This window comes from Branchiostoma floridae, chromosome 9 (genome assembly GCF_000003815.2).
Source record: "Branchiostoma floridae strain S238N-H82 chromosome 9, Bfl_VNyyK, whole genome shotgun sequence".
Lineage (NCBI taxonomy): Eukaryota > Metazoa > Chordata > Leptocardii > Amphioxiformes > Branchiostomatidae > Branchiostoma > Branchiostoma floridae.
In genome coordinates this window covers 22,793,314-22,813,531 of record NC_049987.1, presented here as the reverse complement: position 1 = coordinate 22,813,531, position 20,218 = coordinate 22,793,314, and the positions used below count along the sequence as shown (strand labels likewise).

The following is a 20,218-nucleotide window of genomic DNA, read 5'->3' as shown; positions in this document are numbered from 1 at the left end:
TTAAAACATCTAATTTAAGTCAGTTACATGGAAAAATATGTTTATTGATATATTGTACATCAAAGTTTAAGCACGTAGATATTCTTCATGAACATTCATATATTTTCCATGCTTTACATTTGGGTGAGAAGTACAGGGAGTGAGGTCAAAGTTGAGGATTCACAAAATGGCGGTTTTTGGATTTGGTGAGAAACTTTCTTGCTCAAAATCACGTTTTCTGTGAAATACCAACGACAGGAGCCGAGAAATAGGTAATGATAGTCACCTAAGTTTGTAACTGATGAATGCTAGTAATGCTTTTATTGTCGAAATCCGTTTGCTAAGTGAATATCGGCGTAGCAAGTGTATCATCTATGATTTTGAAAGATGGCTTGCAGTTGCAAGTTGCACATAACAAGATATTTTGATGGGAAAACTACATTTGCAATACTATTTTGAAATATTAAGAGGTTTGTTTGCAGATGTTAAGGGAAATTGGTCACTAAACAACCTCCTCTGTGCACCATATAGAAAACATAAATGGGGGATTGGGAGATTGTAAATAAGAGACTGCCCCCCCCCCCACACACACACAAGTCTACCATAATTTTGCCAAGGATAATTTATTTGTTGTATGTGAGAAAGGAGGTACCATCGATAAACATTCTTGATATGTGCTAATTACTGTCACTATAAGCTTATTCCCTCTTTTGAGTGTGCATGCAACAAGCATATGTCAAAGGTGAAAGGTTCTCATCTCGTCCATAATCTCGATTTGCATAACACAACGTCCAGAACTCCAGATGTGTTTTGTTTGTGTCTCAGGGGCCCTCACCTTTGACACATTACCCACAATTCCTGTTGCTGCGCATGCATATTCGTAAGTATGAACAAGATTGAAATTTGATATGTGTATGTTTCAGCCCTATAAAATGCTATCAGTGCCAGGGTTGCCAATGACCTCCAAAAAGAAACCCCCAAACAAGGCAGAAGTCCCTAACTTCCGGGGTTCGTGCACTACACGCGCGCAGAGCTGCTACTTCGGGGGGATATGCTATCCCGGATATATCTGGGCGTGGCACACAGGGCATGTATATGTGTGAAGGATATATCCAGGTTTGGCAGTTTAAGGGTTAAAACAATTGCTGTCTGATTTCCTCAAGGAAGTCTCATATAATGTCCTTGATTTCCTCAATAGGCTTGGTCAGACAATAGCAGCAACACATCATGACCAAGACCAACTCCAAGAAGGACAAAGACAAGGGCCAGGACCCTCTGCTGGCTCGGCCGTACAAAGTCAGTCACCAGACGCTGTGTATCACCGGGGTGAACTTCAAGCACAGGGCCATCATCGGATATGTGGAGCTCACTATCATTCCTCAGGTCAGTTAACATATACCGGCTATACGGAAACTGATACAGGAGCTTGTGTGTTATACCAAAGGGTGGCTTTACCAGTTCTACAGATACAGAAACAGATAGAAGTTGGTATGTTCAGTTGTACCAAGGAAATAGCCGACTGAGTAGAGTGTTTGTCTTGCATTCAGTAGTTTGATCCCCGGCTGAGTCATACCCAAGACATTACTACCCGGTAGTAAGAATATTGTAAACATTTCTCTGCTAACTAGTAGGGATCAGCATCTGGGAAGGAGTATGGTAGTTGAACACACACCACTACCAGTGGACTAGTCCCCTGTTGTAGTAGTGATTGCACAAAAGCTTGGCCCAAGGCTACAGAAATGGAGATGGATTCCACCCTATGCACCATCTGCAGTCCACAAACATTCTAAATCTTTTCCTGACATCCAATGTTGGCCCCTGAAACATGTTGCTTCTTACATCCAGGTATGCCAAAAAGCAGTTACTATTAGTACTCAAGTGACTGGATGTGATGTTGGAAACGGTCAGATGTTTCAGACAGCATCCTGTGTCTTTTGTCAGTGACACTGACATGCTGCTTCTTGTTTTGCAGAAATCGACTCTGTCGCGGGTAAAGCTGAACAGTAAGCAGTGCAGGATCTACCGAGTTACTGTGAACGGGGCTGAGGCAGCCTTTGACTATAGTGACCCAACTCTTGAGGTAAATGTTGTCAAGTGTCTTAAATCATGAAACTACTGGATTTGATGAAAGTGATAATGATCTTGATTTAGATTTGCTCACAGAGGTTGTGACAGTGAAGACAATTGTTAATGCTGCATGCATGTAATTTAAAGCTGCATTATATCGTACCAGAGAAACTCTGGATGCCTATCTCTTTTCAATTAGCTCAATGAACAATGGACCACAACTTCAAAGAGCTGTTCTGCTTGCTTTATCTATCTTGTAACACTAATGTTTAAGTTGGTCTCCCACATGAAGGGCTCAAATTAGACCACAATCACACCCCTTGAAGTTTTTACAAGTGGTTTGTCCCGCCCCCAGGTGTGCCAGGGAGACACACGGCAGCGGAATCTGGACTACTTCTCGACGTGTCACGTCTCGGCGGTGGGTTCTGTGGACTCGGACATGGGGAATGGTGAACTCAACATTCATGTTCCACATGAGGTGTACACCAACGTGTCTGATGGTCGTCCTCTCCAGGTAAAAACAAAGGCTCCTAGATGATATGTTGTTAGTAGGGGTGGTAGCCAAACTATTTTCAGGCCATCTCTTCCTCTATGACATGGGGGACGGCGAACTCAACATTCACATTCCATACCAGGTGTACACCAATGTGGCTGACGGCCAACCACTCCAGGTTAGACTTAGAACGGTTACCAATGTGTAGAGAACATAGAAGTTTCCATTGTTGTTCGGAGGGGTAGTAGTCTGGATGCCAGACCTGCCTGCCTCCTTTACCACAGCACCCCATAGTTAGACTCGGACATGTGGAACGGCGAACTCAACATCCACGTTCCACACGAGGTGTACACCAATGTCTCAGATGGTCGACCACTGCAGGTTAGAATGAATGCTCACAGAGTACATAGAAGTTTCTGTTGTTTTGTTGTTACTTTTGTTGTTACTGGGACCAGAGCCTTTACCAGAGCACCCCATAGTTAGACTCCGACATGGGGAACGGCAAACTCAACATCAATTTTCCGCACGAGGTCTACACAAACGTGTCTGAAGGCTGACCACTACAGGTTAGAACCATTAGAGTCATAGATTACATGGAAGTTTCTGGGAGGGGTAATAGCCTGAATGCCAGACTATCCCCAGACTATGCAGTTAGGAGGCACTTCTATACAGATAACACTTTTTTGTCCCAGGTGAGTATCTCAAGTTCAGTCTGGAGAAAGAGCTGGCTGCAGTTCACAGTAACACTTTTTCCCTTCCCTAATACATGTAATGAGAAGCCTGCAGTTTGTTAGTCAGAGTTAGGGGGCGCTATTGTGCGTGTTGGTAACCCCATTTCTCTCCATACATGTAGGTGAGTATTGAGTTCAGTCTGGAGAAGCTAATGGGCGGCCTGCAGTTTGTATGTGAGAGTTAGGGGGCACTTTTCTCTCCCCCAGAAGCCTGCAGTTCATATATCAGAGTAAGGGGGCGCTGTTGATAACAGTACCCTTTTTCTCTCCCTAGGTTAGTATTGAGTTCAGTCTGGAGAAACCGAAGGGCGGTCTGCAGTTCGTAGGGCAGAGTTAGGGGGCGCAGTTGATAATGGTACCGTTTTTTCTCCCTAGGTGAGTATTGAGTTCAGCCTGGAGAAGCCAAAGGGCGGCCTGCAGTTCGTTGTCCCCGACATGGAAGGAACAATGGCGGAGCGCGGCGCTCACGTCTTCAGCTACGGCCTGGAGAACTCGTCGCGTCTCTGGTTCCCGTGTGTCGACTCCTACTCCGAACTCTGCACGTGAGTCCAGTTTATTGAGATGCCATTTACAGGGTTGGACAAGTCCACTAGCCCGATTGTCCTGGGCAAGTAAAAGTGTCCACCGGGCAAGTGAATGTCTTTCCCCACTTGTCCGATCGGGCAAGTAAGATTTTTCCATGAGATTTTGATATACTTGTTGCTTATCACAGTTACCACATCAAGCATTGGTCAGCACAGAATAATAGAGCCAATAATAAAAGAATTCCATCACTGCAGGTCAAAGAAAATAGTGAAAAATGTTAGTTCAATTTTTGGGCAAGCAGAAAGCTGGTTCGGGCAAGTAGATTATGCATGTACTTGCCCAATGGGACAAGTGAATTTTATAAAACTTGTTAAACCCTGCCTTTAGCCCCCAATCTTCCAAGGCTTGACAACAATAAAAGGACAAAATACAGTAGAAGCCGCTTAATTGCACACCCCATTTGCCAGCGTATTTCGTGCAATTATCCGCACGATGCAATAATGCGAAGTTACTGGCATCTAGCTGGACCGTCCAGGTTCGGGATTAGGGGATTCTGTGCAATTAACAGAAGTGTGCGGTAATTCATTGTGCAATTAACTGGCTTCTACTGTACAAATAAATGAAACAGATGCACACTTAAGTGTATATAGATTATGTACAAGTACAGGCTTAAAATTAAGAATTACGAACTGAGGTCAGAGAGCATAGCAATGAATTACAATAATTATATTAAACCAAAAACCATTACAGGGCTCGAAATAGTTTTACCTACACTGCATACCTACACTGGTGCAGGTAACATTGAAAATTACCTGCACCAGACAAATTTTACCTGCACCACTCTGAATTTAGGAAGTTTGGATCATACTAAAACTGTTCAGGAACCATTGCTATTTTTTCTTTTATACTTTATAGGTGGTGACACTCAATGCAGGTAATAACAATCCATATACACCTACATCATAGGACATTTGTGTATAAAACCCAGTACATGGACCAGTGCAGGTTAGGTGCAGGTAGACACCACAAATACCCACACAGCTCCAATTTTACCTGCACTAACCTGCAATATGCAGGTGCTATTTCGAGCCCTGCATTAAGTTGCATAAAATTGGTCTATTGTTTTCTCCAAAGCTGGAAGCTGGAGTTCACCGTCGACGCTGCCATGACAGCCGTGTCGTGCGGTGACCTTGTGGACACAGTTTTCACCGCCGACTCGAAGAAGAAGACTTTCCACTATGTGCTGAGTATCCCGACGTCCGCGCCGAACATCGCCGTGGCGATCGGCCCGTTTGAGATCCTGGTGGATCCCCACATGCATGAGGTGACGTGTGTCTTTTCTCTGGCTCATTTGGTTTCCAAAATAATATTCTATGAAAAAGAAAACCATGGCACACATACAAAAGATGTGGTACATATACCCATATGTAACAACAAAACTGAGATGTAGAATCAGGAAATAATGGTCTATGATCAGAAGATTTAATGAGAAGTTACTGAACACCCGTATCACTCACTCACTCACTCACTCACTCACTCACTCACTCACTCACTCACTCACTCACTCACTCACTCACTCACTCACTCACTCACTCACTCACTCACTCACCATCTGTTTTATCATCTGTTGTTCCTGTCAGGCAAGGGTTAGACATGTTTGCACATAGATGTGGAGGCTTGTAAACAAAGTAACGGGTTGTAAACAAAATAGCAGAACTTAAATTGTAAAGACAACATGTGACTATTTTGCCCCTCTTCCCAAAATGTTTCTTTATCTTGCCTTTTTGCGATAATATCTTCTGATAAATTCCAGGTGACGTATTTCTGCCTGCCCCACCTGATGCCTCTCCTGAAGCACACAGCAGACAGCATCCACCGCAGCCTGGAGTTCTACATTACGTACATGCATGCACATAGACGTGGGGGCTTGATGGCAGCCTACCAGCAGCCTCTATAATACACTGTTTGTTCTAACCCTTCCAGGTGACGTATTTCTGCCTGCCACACCTCATGCCTCTCCTGAAGCACACAGCAGACAGCATCCACCGCATCCTGGAGTTCTACGAGGAGCTGCTGAGCTGGAGGTACGTGGATCTGTGTCTATCTGAATGATGATGATCTGTAATCATGTAGACAGTATAACTAAATGAAATACTGGATACTACTACTACTACTACTACTACTAACTGCCCTTTGGTGTAACACACCAGCTTCTCTATCTGCACAGCTAGTATAACCACCATCAGTGTAACACACCAGCTTCTGTATCTGTATATATTAGCCAGTATAACCAACCTTTAGTGTAACACATCACCTTCTATATCTGTATCTGTATAGCCGGTTTAACCACCCGTTGGTGTAACACATCACCTTCTGTATCTGTATCTGTATAGCCGGTTTAACCACCCGTTGGTGTAACACATCACCTTCTGTATCTGTATCTGTATAGCCGGTTTAACCACCCGTTGGTGTAACACATCACCTTCTGTATCTGTGTCTGTATAGCCCAATTAAAAAAAAAAATTTCATTTCTTAGTTGATAACTCTGTTACTTGAAGCCATGAGTATTTCTTGTTCTTGTCTAAGCTGGTTTAAGATATGAGATACTCAGTAGTTGGCACATCCATCAATCAAGTCATTTTGTACATCATGCATAGTCTCGATGTTTTTTTAGGTATCCTCTCACCTGCTACAAGGCAACTAGAGCTATGAAAACGCTGGCTCGTTTTCTCCCTCGCTATCTTTAACTCCAACATGAGTATTACATGTATATATCACTTTTATTTTTATCAGTCACTCTATGCTTACATCTGGATATTTTTCTAGGTATCCTTACACCTGCTACAAGGCTGTCTTTGTCGACCAGAGCTACGAAAATGCTGGCTTATACACTTCCCTCACCATCATCAACACCAACCCGAGTTTATCAGTTATTCTGTACATTTATCTTAATTTTCTAGGTATCCCTACACCTGCTACAAGGCCGTGTTCGTTGATCAAAGCTACGAAAACACCAGCTCGTACACCTCTCTCACCATCTTCAACACCGACCTGAGTTCATGATCTGTGTATACTTTGTGTTGGAAGCAAGTTTAACATTGTACAATGATTACTACCAACACAGATGAGCTTCCATGGTAATCTGAGTTTGTAAGTCATTTTGTCCATTAACATCGGTTGTTTATGTTTTTCTAGGTATCCTTACACTTGCTACAAAGCCGTCTTCGTCGACCAGAGCTACGAAAACTCTGGCTCCTTCGCCTCCCTCACTATCTTCAACACCAACCTTCTGCACACCCCACGGATCATCGACCAGACTCCGTACACTCGGCGAGTGATCGCATACGCTGTGGCTCAGCAGTTCTTTGGCTGTTATGTTTGTATGCACTCCTGGTCGGATGTTTGGGTGGGGAAGGGCATCGCTGGTTACCTGCTCGGACAGTACATCAAGAAGTTCTTTGGGAAGAACGAGTACAGGTGAATTGGATGGATGAATGAATGTTTATCAACATGTCTACTAGTTGCTTAGCCCACATGAGACACCGAAACAAGAAGGGTAGAAAGAGTACAGTTGAGAAGATGAATGAATAAATGTATGAGTCAGTGAGTTAGTGAGTGAGTGAATCAGTGAGTGAATGAATGAATGATAATTAATTGTGTCTTCCGACCACTAGCTGTCCAGCACACATGGACTTATACAAAAATGTAAGAGACCGAAACAAAAAAGTCATTACATTGAGTACTGTACTGTCCAGAAACATTACATATAACAAAGTGTACTCTACAGAAAAACATTGCTATCATACATTAATGTAGAGTATTGTACTAAACAGAAAAAGATTACATAGACTACTGTACTTTACAGGTACTGGATACACAGCGAGCAGCAGAAACTGGTTCACTACGAGACAGAGAAGGAGCTGGTAGTACTGCACAGTAAGGACACGAGCGCTAGAGGGCGCTATTTCCACACACGCCATCCCCACACCACGTCCTGGATCCACAGCAAGATGGCCGCCAAGAAGTCTCACCTGATCACCCGACTGGTGGAACAGAAGATCGGCTTTGAGTCGTTGTTACAGGTAACTTACTAAGTCTAATACAAGCTTTACCAAGATGTACATGTGTTAGAGTTATGATATCTCTCCACAAGGTACGATTTAAAATCCTAAATGAGCAACGTTGATCATTCATACTTGTATCTGCCAGAAAGACGTCTGCTGTAAAACTGCATGGTAAGTTAACTTTTTGGTACCTTCAACCAATTGAGTAGTCTAGACAAGAGTTGTACTGTAATTCAGCAGCAAATGCTAAAAATTGTAACAGTTGAATTGTTGACTATCTGAGATGGAATTTTACTCCCAGGGCATTTAACAAGCTTGAATGATAGAAACTGAACCACACACACTGCAAGAAATATCATCTCTTGTTATTTTGTGTTCCAGGTCTTCAACAAGCTATTGTCCCTCGCTACATCAGCAGCCAGTCAGAAGTACAGCCCAACCAACTGGTCCAATATGCTATTGTCATCTGCCAGCTTCGTCAAACTCATATCCACTGTCTCAGGTCAGTTCAAAGGGCATAACCTTTAACCCTTGACCTCTAACCCAACTCCCATTGGTCCAACATGCTGCTGTCGCCTGCCAGCTTCGTCAAACTCATTATCATCCTCTCAGGTCAGGTCAAAGGGTGTAACCTTTAACCTCTATTCCAACTCCCACTGGTCCAACATGCTCCTGTCCATTGATAGCTTCATCAAACTCATATTTACTCTCTCAGCTCCGTTCAAAGGGCCTAGCCTTTAAACTTTAGCCTCTTACCCAACTCTGGTCAAACATGCTGCTTTTCTCTGGTACAAGTAAGGATATCTACCGGCTCCTCGACCAGTTGGTATACCAGGGCAGAGTGGTTCACCAATTATGCCTGTTTATATGTTTGTTTGTTTGTTTATTTATTTGTTTTTTCCCCAGGTAAGGACATCCACCTCCTGTTAGACCAGTGGGTATATCAGGGGGGAGTGGTGCAATTCAGCGGCAGCTTCGTGTTTAACAGGAAACGGAACCTAGTGGAGCTGGAGCTGAACCAGAAAGTGGGAGAACACGGGATCCAGAAATATGTGGTGAGGATGCTGTTATGTAATACATGTACTTGAGATCCCAAAACATAGTTTTCTGTAATCTTGCAAGTTATCCAAGAAATCCTTTCGTCTTGTAACAAACTAGAGAGGCTAGTTTGATGGACATTTTTTTTTTCAAATCACATGGGAGCGCAAGAGAGTAAAGCCAGGGTTGGACAAGTCCACTAGCCCGATTGTCCCTGGCAAGTGAAAGTGTCCATCGGGCAAGTGAATGTCCTTCCCCACTTGTCCGATCGGGCAAGTAAGATTTTTCCATGAGATATTGATATTCTTGTTGCTTATCACAGTTACCGTATCAAGCATTGGTCAACACAGAAAAATAGAGCCAATAATAGAAGAATTCCATTGCTGCACGTCTTTGGGACAAGCAGAAAGCTGGTTCGGGCAAGTAAATTTTGCCCGAAAGGACAAGTGAATTTTGGAAAACTAAATGTTAAACCCTGAAAGCAGTTGGGTGGTGTGGATTTCCCACTCCAGGGTGTGAAAGAAGTTCCAAAAATGTCAAGTCTTACTGACTCCCACTAAATAGGATAACAACACTTCAAATCTATACCTATAGTATACTCACAAACACTTCCTTTTTGTTTCTTTAGGGTCCGCTGACCGTCACCATCCAAGAGCTGGACGGGTCCTTCAACCACTCTGTCCAGATCGAGGACAACACCACTAGGCATGAGCTGGTCTGTCATTCCAAGAGTCGCAGGTTCGATTCCCAAATCACTTTCAAACATGTTGTGATACTGGCTTGAGGGGAAAATGCTCTACATCTTGTTGGTCAGAAAGACATTTGCAGAAAAGTATGGTCTCTAAGCTAATCTCATCTGTCCCTTAGTCAACTACTAGTATTAGGGCACCACAGAAGATCCACCCTTCTTGGTTTTCTGTTTTTCGTATTCTTTGACTCAGTGTCATATTTGTCCATGCTCTGATATTATTCTCCCAGCTTTTCCATTGCCTATCCCTCTTTCTACCTCCATGGATGGTTCCTTGCATGATAGTTTTGGCTAGTGCCTTTGGCCATGATGTTTTCAACAGTTGCGTGGTCAGGGGATATTCGTATGGACAGCCTAGCCACAGTCAAGGAAAAGAAACTGGTGTGATGTGACAAGGTTGTTGTGACAAAATTCAAAGTCCAACATTTTGTTGTTTTATATTCAGGAACAAGAAGAAGAAGATCCCCCTTGTGAACGGGGAGGAGGTAGACATGGACCTGAGCGCCATGGATGCAGACTCGCCCGTCCTCTGGATACGCGTCGACCCTCAGCTGACCCTTGTCAGAAAGGTTAGAGTTCATGAGTATGAGTAGTATACTGAGTGCAGACAATCATCTATCTGTCAGGAGGTTTGGATGATGGACTCCTGTCATCTTCAAGCAGAAGGAAGCTCCAAGTTTCACAGAGCAGTAGACCTTTATAGAGCTGGCCTTTCTACATTGAAATGCCCACTGCGCAATGGATCAGTTACGACTTTGCCTTCCTACATCTTTTTGAAGATTTCAGACTTGTTTGTTTGTTTGTTTGTTTGTTCAGGTTGAGTGGCAGCAGCCAGACTTCATGTGGCAGTACCTGTAATGCTTGTTTATTTATTATATTTTGTTTGTTTGTTTGTTCAGGTTGAGTGGCAGCAGCCAGACTTCATGTGGCAGTACCATTAATGTTTACTTGTTTGTTTGTTTGTTTGTTTGTTCAGGTTGAGTGGCAGCAGCCAGACTTCATGTGGCAGTACCAGCTGCGTTACGAGCGTGACATCATCGCGCAGCACGACTCGATCATGGCGCTTGAGCAGTTTCCCACGCCGGCGTCTCGCCTGGCGCTCACCGACATCCTGGAGAACGAGAGCTGCTTCTACCGCGTACGGATGGAGGCCGCGTTCTGTCTCAGCAAGGTAAGGGACCGTACGATATTTATTGGGGGGGAGGGCTGGTGCATTGGAAGTCTGATCAAAAAATTTTTTGATGGCCCTCCCCCCCATCTCAAAAAAATTTAACGTGACCCTCCCCCTCCACCTCAAAAAAATCAACATGGCCCTCCCCCCCGACAGGCAAAATCAAACGGGTAGAAAAACAACCGATAAAATAATCTTAATCGACGTCAGGGCACAAGGGCACCAGTGTTCTTGCCAGGATTTTTTCACAGCGTCGGGGCAGGGGTCCGGGGGCATGCTCCCCCGGGAAAATTTGGATTTTCAGACCCTCTAAAACAGAATTTCCTGCAATTTGAGAGGAAAATTACGGGTTTTACAAGGCCGCGCCGTCATTTTCCAGGAGCGTGCGTTTGTTTCCTGCGACCTCAGGTAACCCCGTTTTCGGCGTGGAATCTTTGGCTCACCGCTGGATTTCTTTTGACATAGAGTAGAGTAGACCAAGAACGTTATACAAATTATTCGAAGGAGGGTGATCTGCTGCGTCTTTGGCAGTGATCAGTGCCAGTTTAGCTTTGAAGGAGTAGCCAAAAGACGTCCCAACGTGCGTGCGATCGACAGTCGGTCTGGGGAGGGGGGCGTGCCGCGCCATGTGCTGTCGATCGACGCTTGACAACAATATTGCGGACCCTTTTCTGCCGCAAATTTTGTCCTTTTGAAACAAAAGAAATGTTGTAAATAAAAAATAAAGTGTATAGTTTTGGATTCTTCACATATTTACCGCGCACCGCTTTTGTAACTTAAATATTTGGGGAAACTCAGCCGAGCCGAGTGCGTCTTTCCAGAAAAAAATAAGTCCGTAGACGGAATGATGTATGCCTGGCGGGAACGCTGGCCCAGGGCAGCGCCACTTTGGTGGACCTAGGGGGGCGAAGCCCCCCGGAAGCTCTTGCATTTTAGGCTATTCAGAAGGCTTATTTTATCAGTTTTAGGGCCATGTCAAGATATCAAAACAAAAAATAGTATAAACAATTCTTTCAAAAAAATTAACATGGCCCTCCCCCCTATCGCAAAAAAAATTAACATGGCCCTCCCCCCACCTCAAAAAAAATTAACATGGCCCTCCCCCCCTAATGCACCAGCCCTCCCCCCCTGATAAATATCGTACAGTCCCTAAGTAACACTTGATATATGATTGTGTAATGTGTGGTACTTAGTGTACTACTCATGTCTGTACTGCATGTGGAAGAAGGTTGCCTTTTGTTTCAGCAAGGTGGGGGTAGCCTGAGTGTCATTCTAATTAGTCCAGGGGCTCCCATCTGGTTGTTTAGGGGAAAATATGGGAGCCCTGGTAAAATAACTAGGATGACACTCAGGCTAATATGGGGGAATCCAAAAGGGCACAGAAGAGGATGGCCTGAGTCATAATTACTTTGTTTTTCTAATGTTAAGGATACTCTACAGCCATAAGTGTGGTGTATTCTGTGTGCCACAACACAATGTTCCTGATGCACTGGTATGTGAGAAAAGTTGTAATGTCAGCTTTTATTGTACATCTGACAGACTGAGTCAACATTATGTAGTAGTCAAATTGCACTGATGCATGTATCAGTCTATTGATGATCTTGCTTTTGTGACCTCCTTACTCAATACATGTATCTTGAAAGTTTGTAATGCCTAGGAACAACTGTGAATGTTTCCCTTCAGGTTGCCAATGCCATGGTGAGCTCGTGGATGGGCCCTCCTGCCATGATGCCCATGTTTTGATGTTGTTTTTGCACCCTTCAGGTTGCCATTATAATGCCATTGTGAGCTCGTGGATGGGCCCTCCTGCCATGATGCCCATGTTTTGATAGTTGCTTTTGCACCCTTCAGGTTGTTTTGATAGTTGTTTTTTGCACCCTTCAGGTTGCCAATGCCATGGTGAGCTCATGGATGGGTCCCCCTGCTATGATGTCCATGTTTTGATGTTGTTTTTGCACCCTTCAGGTTGTTTTAATGTTGTTTTTGCACCCTTCAGGTTGCCAATGCCATGGTGAGTTCGTGGATGGGTCCCCCTGCCATGATGTCCATGTTCAAGCGCATGTTCTGTACCCAGATGTACACCAACCTCATCAAGTGCAACAACTTCTCCAACCTACAGGTCAGTAAGACAGTCCTTCCCATTTGAAATCTTTTTCAGTTTTGTGTCTTAGTATGGAGAATTTTTTTTACATTCTCTGGTATAGACGACTGTCTCACGATCTTTAGGATCTCTCTCAGTGTTGCAATTATACCTCTTTTACACTCTAATTTACTTGAGTCAGAAAAAATCTACATAAAATCTATTGAGACTACTGAATATCTGACAATTCTGGACACCTCACTCAAACAGAACTACGGACTGAAAACTGATCTACATTCACCAAAATGCTTTCACATGTACATTTGTCACAATGTCAATATCTAGAACGAATCTAATTATTTTGATGTCATCAGATCTCTGAGAAATACAGTAACTGTTATCATCATAATCCTTTCAATTCGTAACTTCGGTAACTGGCCACCCCTACAATCATACATCTTCTGACTGACAATGAAACATGCAGAAACAAACACACTGTCACACGGGTTTAAATTGTCAGTTAAATTTCTTTCTGTATCTCTTTCTATATAGCTTCGGCGTAACACACCAGCTTTGCAGGCACGCGGCATGGCAGCAGCAGAAATTAAAGAAACAATCCCCCTCCTCCCCTTTCCCACAGGGTTATTTCCTGCAGAAGACCATGCCTGTTGCCATGGGAGCGGTGCGTGACGCCCACGGTCGCTGCCCGAAGGACGTCCTCCAGTTCATCCTGCAGCTGATCAAGTACAACGACAACGGGAAGAACAAGTTCTCCGACAACTACTACCGCGCCTCGCTGATCGACGCTCTGGCTGCCACGGTGACACCGTCGGTAACCATGCTGGACACGTCCACGGACTCCAGGACAGAACAGGCTCTGTTACCGGAGACAAAGGTGGGTTGACTCAGGTAGTTTCGTCTGCTGTAGTCAGTGAACTTCTACCTTAGTGGAGAAGAATTTTAAATTTTTAATCTTTTTTTAGCCTTATCCTAGCAAGTGCCACTCATGGAGACAAAATTGCCCTAATCCTAGGAAATGCTACTTCTGGAGATAATGCATCCTATAGTCTTATCTGTTAGAGGGTCAGTGGCAGTTGTTAGGTAATGATTATTTTGTGCTTCATTAAAAAGTACCTTGGAGTACAATGATCAGGAATCTACCTAGTGTCCTATCTACAGGCCGTGTTAGAAGCCATTGTATGACACCTTAACCTTGACTTGAAACCTTTTGCCATGATACAAGTTGCTCCAAATGCTGTTCTGTCATTGTTGTTGTTGTGGTACTGATGATGAGGAATCTACCTGTTTTATCTACAGGCTGTGTTAGAAGACGTTGTGCGACTCCTGAACCTGGAGAAGTTGTTGCCATGTTACCAGTTCACCATCACCGTCAGCTGCCTGAAGGCCATCCGAACCCTACAAAAGAACGGCCACCTGCCCAGCAACGCCGCTCTGTTCAAGAGCTATGCCGACCCTGGACAGTATGTCGACGTCCGTCTGGTCGCCATGGAGATCTTGACGGATTTTGTGCATGTGGACCAGGACGAGGAAGTGCTGGGCTGGCTGCTGGACTATGTGGAAATTGACCCCATCCCGTATGTTAGACACAAGGTAACAGGACAGATTCGTATGACGTATGGTATCTTCATTCTGAATCTACCTTGAGCTGCAAAATACAGCATTTCTATCTGGGGAAATTTCCAAGGAAATAATACCATTCTGACTTTGTTCAAGCCAGGCCACCCTAGACTACTTTGGGATATTCAATCTCTAACTGGATAAGATTTGGAAATTACTTCTGGGATGACATCCATCACTCTTCTTCAGTGTCATCAGATTAAACTGACAGAACAAATCTGTAACTGGAAAACCAGTTGAACGTGTCAACGTCACACGTAAGGGATGTCACTCAAAAATGGTGATGGATGTCACCTGAAATGTGGACAAGTAATATCCAAATCTTATCCAGTAATTGTTGAAGAGATTGAGTAATTCAATTTGTTTTGACATATTGATTATCTGGATGTAACTAATTTGTTGTTGCTTTTGCAGCTCCTTCAGCTTCTCCTGAAGAATCCTCCCTTCACCCCCAAGGAAGACTCAAAACTTAACAAGGAGTCGTTGGTGGAGCGTCTGTGGACAACACTGAACACGGGTCTGTATATTATTTGTAAAAAATGTAGTAGTAGAGTGGTTTATACAGTACACATAACAGTTCTCCTGGTATTCTGGAGGGCTGAATTGTGAGGACATTACAATAATAAATCATACAAATAGCAAACTGTGATATGTTAAAACAATGAATCAATGATAGAAATATTATTCTTTTAGTTTCTACAGTAGATAAAATACGATTTTCAAGGATTCCAAAGTATTACAAATGTGTTGTGTTGGCATGGCTTTATGTTAAATTTTCAAAATATAGACATGTTTGTTGATTAAAGCTCAGCTAAGAGGCTGAATTTTGAGATCCACAATACAAAGTTTATTTCTTCAGGTCTGTCGTACGACGCGAGGCTGCGATGTGACTTGGTGGACCTGTACTACACCATGTTTGGTCGGTCGCGCCCGTCGTGTCTCCCCCCGCCAGAGTTCGGGCTACTCGTAAACCTGAAGGAGAAGAAGGCAGCGGCTGTTCTACAAGAGGATGACAAAACCAGCAGCGGCACAGGGGAAACACATGGGGTGAAGAGAAAAGTGAGTCTGCTCAGTAATGGGCAGGAAGCAATATACCTACCTATCTAGTCAGACAGCTGTCTCCAGGCTCGTCTTTCCCTTGCCAGGGTTTACTTAGCCTTTCCCTGTAGGATCGTCTTGGCCAGGTTGTTATGTCGGTTCACGTGCCTGAACAACTGCAGTTTGCGTCTCTTAACTGTTGCTAGCTTGTAGGGATGTGAATGGATAAGCGAGAAGTCTATCTATAATCTGGGCAGTAAAAGAAGAAGTCAATTTGATATCTTAGAGTGTGGCTCAATATGATTGGTCACACAGTGCCAAGAGACCATTTAGTCAGAATCATGATATTACAACAACAAAAAAGGAAAGAAAGCTACAGCGGTTCTACAAGAGGACGACAAGTCCAGCAGTGGTGCAGGGGAACCACATGGGATGAAGAGAAAAGTGAGTCAGAATCTGCACAGTTGGGCAGGAATCAATATTCGACCTCATTCGTAGGAATTATGTCCATAGATTAAGATAAGAGATACATGTAAGTCAGAATCTGCACAGTAATGAAGGAAAGGAATCAATTTGACTTCTTAAGAAGAATGTTTGGCTAGATAAGATATAACACCATCAGACTGTGCAAAGCAAAGATTAGTCTGTACTTAGTCACGAAACAGGAAAGAAATCAATTTGAATTCTTAAGTAGAGATTGTGGCTAGATGAGATAGTTATACCCTTAGAAGAGAAAAGTGAGTCACAGTCCACACAGTTTTAAAGAATAGAAGACAATTTGTCAGAAGATGTGGTGACTTGACAACAGATTGTTCGAAAGTTTTACACTGGCTATCAGATTCCTACATAGCCTGTATAGCACCCAGCCTAGGATGGCTTTAGAAGCTCTTCTGCCTCAAACCAAGTCATATTACAGCCTATGCCTTTACAAACGTTTCTGTCCATCTCTTTCAAGACAAGGTCAACACTTACTGATGCCGCTGTGTGATGTCAGTACTTATTGTTTGTTGTTTTTTACAATTCTCCAGGCAGAGGCGGATCCCGTTCCCCCAACAACGCCCCTCTTGACCCCATCTGACCCCACCCTGGAGGTCCAGCCTCAGGAGGGCAGCAACAAGATGAGGATCAAGATCAAGGTGAGAGGTCATAGTTGAAAGGTTATTGGTCATAGTTCAACCTCATCACATTTCTTTGATTACCAAGGTGATAGACTATTGTCTATCAATATCACTGAACCCACGCACAACCAAAAAAGAGGGATCCTAAAGTTTATCTTCCACCGTGTCAGAAAAAGAACTTGAACCCATTAAGTTTGATTTTAGACTCAGCGTATCGGTGACCATCTGTCAGCTTCCTCAGGGTAATTCTGATTGCTGGTACTGCAGCTAGGTGTCGCTGCTACCAATGCGGTACCAAATGTATTATCATAAATAGGAGTGGGTACTGGTACAGAAAATTCAGGCACAGGTATGTTACAGGTCCAGAGGATTAGGTCCAGGTCTAGACAAGGTCCACTGATTTTTCCAGGTCCATTTTTTCTGGACTGGTCTAAAATAAAACATGGTTTCCGTAACCCACTCCTAGTTACACTCCTTGGTTGTGTATAAACAACCTTGTTATCCAGTGATTTTCTGTCCTGACAAAATTATTCAATATCATCATCATCAGTCCCATAGCTGTGTAGCCGTAGGGGCTGTCTGTCTGTCCACAAAGGTTCTCCACTTCTGAAGGTCGTCTAGTCAGCTGGGCCACCATCCTGGCTGATATTCAATATGTGTATATGTAACGAAAATTATTCACGAACCTTGTTGTGCCTGTCAGCTTGGAGGAGGAGGAGGGAAGCCACCAGAAGAGCAGGCAGCAGCCAGTCCTGAGGTGCAGAAACAGCAACAAGAGCAGCCAACGACACCCCAGGTCGGGCTGCCTCCAGAGATAGCTGCCAACAAAGGTAGGATCACATCATGTGCCTTTTGAATTGATGCAGAACCTTGACCTCTGACCTCCACTCCATCTTTTGATGTTTTTGGTTTGGCCTTTGAATGTTTGCCACTGTGAAATCAAGAAGGTTTTATCTGATGAAAGCTCCTAGGTGAAATGGACACTCATTTTGTTTTGATGCCTTGTTTTCACATGGTATGTTGTTGACTGAACGAAACACATTGTTTCATGTTGGGCCCCCTTGGAAATCAACTTTCAAAACTTATAGGGGGCACCCACCTGTTAAAAGATGTATCAAGTCAACCTTTTGAGAAGATACATGTATTGAGATTTTTGTATCACCATTTTCACAATCTGTAGTTTCAGATGTATCAGCAGCTGTGTCCAAACCCTGGCAGGACCATAAGAAGTCGTCTAGCCAACCATCCCCCCACCCGCACCAATCCAGCTCCAAGCACCACCACTAGCACTACGTCATGTAGTCCTTGCAAAAATAATCTAACCCTTACTCTATTCTCTATATAGTTTCAGGTGTGTCAGCAGTTGCGTCCAAACCCAGGCCGGATGATAAGAAATCATTGAACCAATGCATGTAAATCCCCCCACCCCCAACTAGTCCAGCAATGTGCATCACCACAAACAGTCATCTTCACACAGTGACTCATATAATCTTTATCTATTCAGTTTCAGATGTGTCAGCGTCCGCATCCAAACCTAAGTGGGACCATAAGAAGTCATCTAACCAACCATCCCCCCACCCGCACCAGTCCAGCTCCAAGCACCACCACGAACAGTCGTCCTTATACAGATTAATCTAATCTATCTATTCTTATGTTTCAGATGCATCGGCTTCTGCATCCAAACCCAGACCAGACCATAAGAAATCGTCCAGCCAACCATCCCCCCACCCGCACCAGTCAAGCTCCAAGCACCACCACGAACAGTCCTCAGGTCTCAGAGTAATCTAATCTATCTATTCTTTAGTTTCAGATTCATTGGCATCCGCATCCAAACCCAGGCCTGACCATAAGAAATCATCCAACCAATCATCCCCCCACCCGCACCAGTCCAGCTCCAAGCACCACCATGAACAGTCCTCAAGTCACACAGAGTAATCTAATCTATCTATTCTTCAGTTTCAGATGTGTCGGCGTCTGCATCCAAACCCAGACCAGACCATAAAAAATCGTCTAGCCAATCATCCCCACACCAGTCCGGCTCCAAGCACCACCACGAACAGTCATCCTCACACAGACAGAAGAAGAAGAAGAAACACAAGCACAAACACAAGCACAAATCCAAACATGGTTCCCATGACGACAGGGGTCATAGTAAACCCGTCAAGTCCCCCAGGCCGTGATTGGTGTTCTCACGCTGGTGCATGATGGGAAAGGTGAGGCCTGGGCAGATTGTACAGTATTGACGTTGTGTTTGTAAAGTTGTCAGAGAAATCAAGAACAACAGTTTAACACGGTAGTACTAAAAGAATGTAGTTTTAATGCTGTTCATTCATTTCCTTCATCCATCATTGTCATCAATTTCTGTTAACCGTGTTCATAAATCATTCATAACTTACACATACTACATGACATTGTACATTGTTGACTTATCGCCAAACAAATCTACTGGCGGCATGAGAGTATCCAAATGACCCAAACAGTATTCAGTTGGCCAGAGGGTGGCCAGTTTTGGCCCTTTACATTCACGCTGGCCAATTGGATACTTTTTTGGCCTTTTGGATAACTGTTAAGCTATTGGTAGACCTGCTTGGAGACAAGTTGTTGACCTGACTGTAAAACAGACCCACACGGTTGTCTGACCACTTGAATGTGGAACTCTCTGCCATCTCTGTCGTTTATTGTAGTAACAATCACTATTTCACAATTACAAACTTAAGAACATGATAGAAAATAAAAATTTTTATACAAAGATCAAAGACATTTCTTCTTGCTTTGAATGACAGAATTTTAGATACAAGTTTTCATAGAAAATAGTAATACATGCATTTCAACCCGTAAAAAAATTCATTGCATAGCCAGATTGGATTAAATTGTAAAATTATAGATAAAAATGATGGAAAATCATCATATTTATAATTTTCAAAATTCACATGCAAGATATTTACAACCACAAAGCTGACAAACTCTACACATTGAGAAGACAATAGAGATGTACAAATAAAACATATTCAAGCTTCCTATGAAAAATAAAACTAAGTTTGTGCTTGTTTTCCTGAATTATCATTATATAAAAGCTTTAAATTTTCATTGTACATGTACTAGCTATAGACATAATTCTTATGTCCAAGCTTTGATCAGGAGAAGATTCTGTACACGAAAGGATTTAATCTATAAAGTTGCTAGCCAGTGGCGGGCAGTGGGTACTATTTCTACCAGCGAGGGCTCCTTGCACTCTCTGCCCTAAAAAAATTTGGTGGGTGTAAGTGTAAGGAGCCCCGCTAGAAATATGATGGTACCCAGGCTATCAATTTCTTCTTCTTACTCTTTGCCTTCAAAGTTTGTTACAGTACTTGTGATGGTTGTATTCCACATCCCTTTAGTTGTAGACAGTGTGACGGTAGTGTCTAGATAAACCTGACCATCATGTGTCCTCAACTGCCCTGATCCCTTGCATAGACATTACAGTATCAGATCTACAAATTTAACAGAGCTCACTTTTGTATATAACGTTTTTACCACTCTTCAATG

At 43.4% G+C, this 20,218-nt stretch overlaps 1 protein-coding gene and 1 long non-coding RNA gene across 2 annotated transcripts; both read left to right on the top strand.

Moving 5' to 3' along the window:
• The first annotated feature begins 129 nt into the window (after positions 1–129).
• Positions 130–19,439, top strand: LOC118422333 (transcription initiation factor TFIID subunit 2-like). Its single transcript, XM_035829852.1, has 23 exons — positions 130–251; positions 1,178–1,362; positions 1,952–2,059; positions 2,402–2,560; positions 3,646–3,812; positions 4,930–5,119; positions 5,779–5,879; positions 6,991–7,272; positions 7,661–7,877; positions 8,241–8,361; positions 8,766–8,914; positions 9,526–9,635; positions 10,091–10,214; positions 10,622–10,816; positions 12,813–12,935; positions 13,537–13,791; positions 14,214–14,507; positions 14,949–15,051; positions 15,394–15,593; positions 16,601–16,708; positions 17,394–17,520; positions 18,201–18,309; positions 18,756–19,439. The coding sequence occupies exons 2-23, from the start codon at positions 1,207–1,209 to the stop codon at positions 18,868–18,870; spliced, it is 3,513 nt and encodes a 1,170-aa protein (XP_035685745.1). The 5' UTR covers positions 130–251; positions 1,178–1,206; the 3' UTR covers positions 18,871–19,439.
• LOC118422810 lies at positions 15,553–17,520 on the top strand. Its single transcript, XR_004831967.1, has 3 exons — positions 15,553–15,593; positions 16,601–16,708; positions 17,394–17,520. It is a non-coding gene; the product is annotated as an uncharacterized LOC118422810 (long non-coding RNA).
• Positions 19,440–20,218: the final 779 nt, after the last annotated feature.

Excerpts from the sequence above, each read along its gene's own strand:
- LOC118422333 (XM_035829852.1), top strand. The coding sequence starts at position 1,207 with ATGACCAAGACCAACTCCAAGAAGGACAAAGACAAGGGCCAGGACCCT. Across the intron at positions 5,880-6,990 it reads GAGGAGCTGCTGAGCTGGAG|GTATCCTTACACTTGCTACA; the intron begins GTACGTGGATCT and ends ATGTTTTTCTAG. Across the intron at positions 10,215-10,621 it reads AGCTGACCCTTGTCAGAAAG|GTTGAGTGGCAGCAGCCAGA; the intron begins GTTAGAGTTCAT and ends TTGTTTGTTCAG.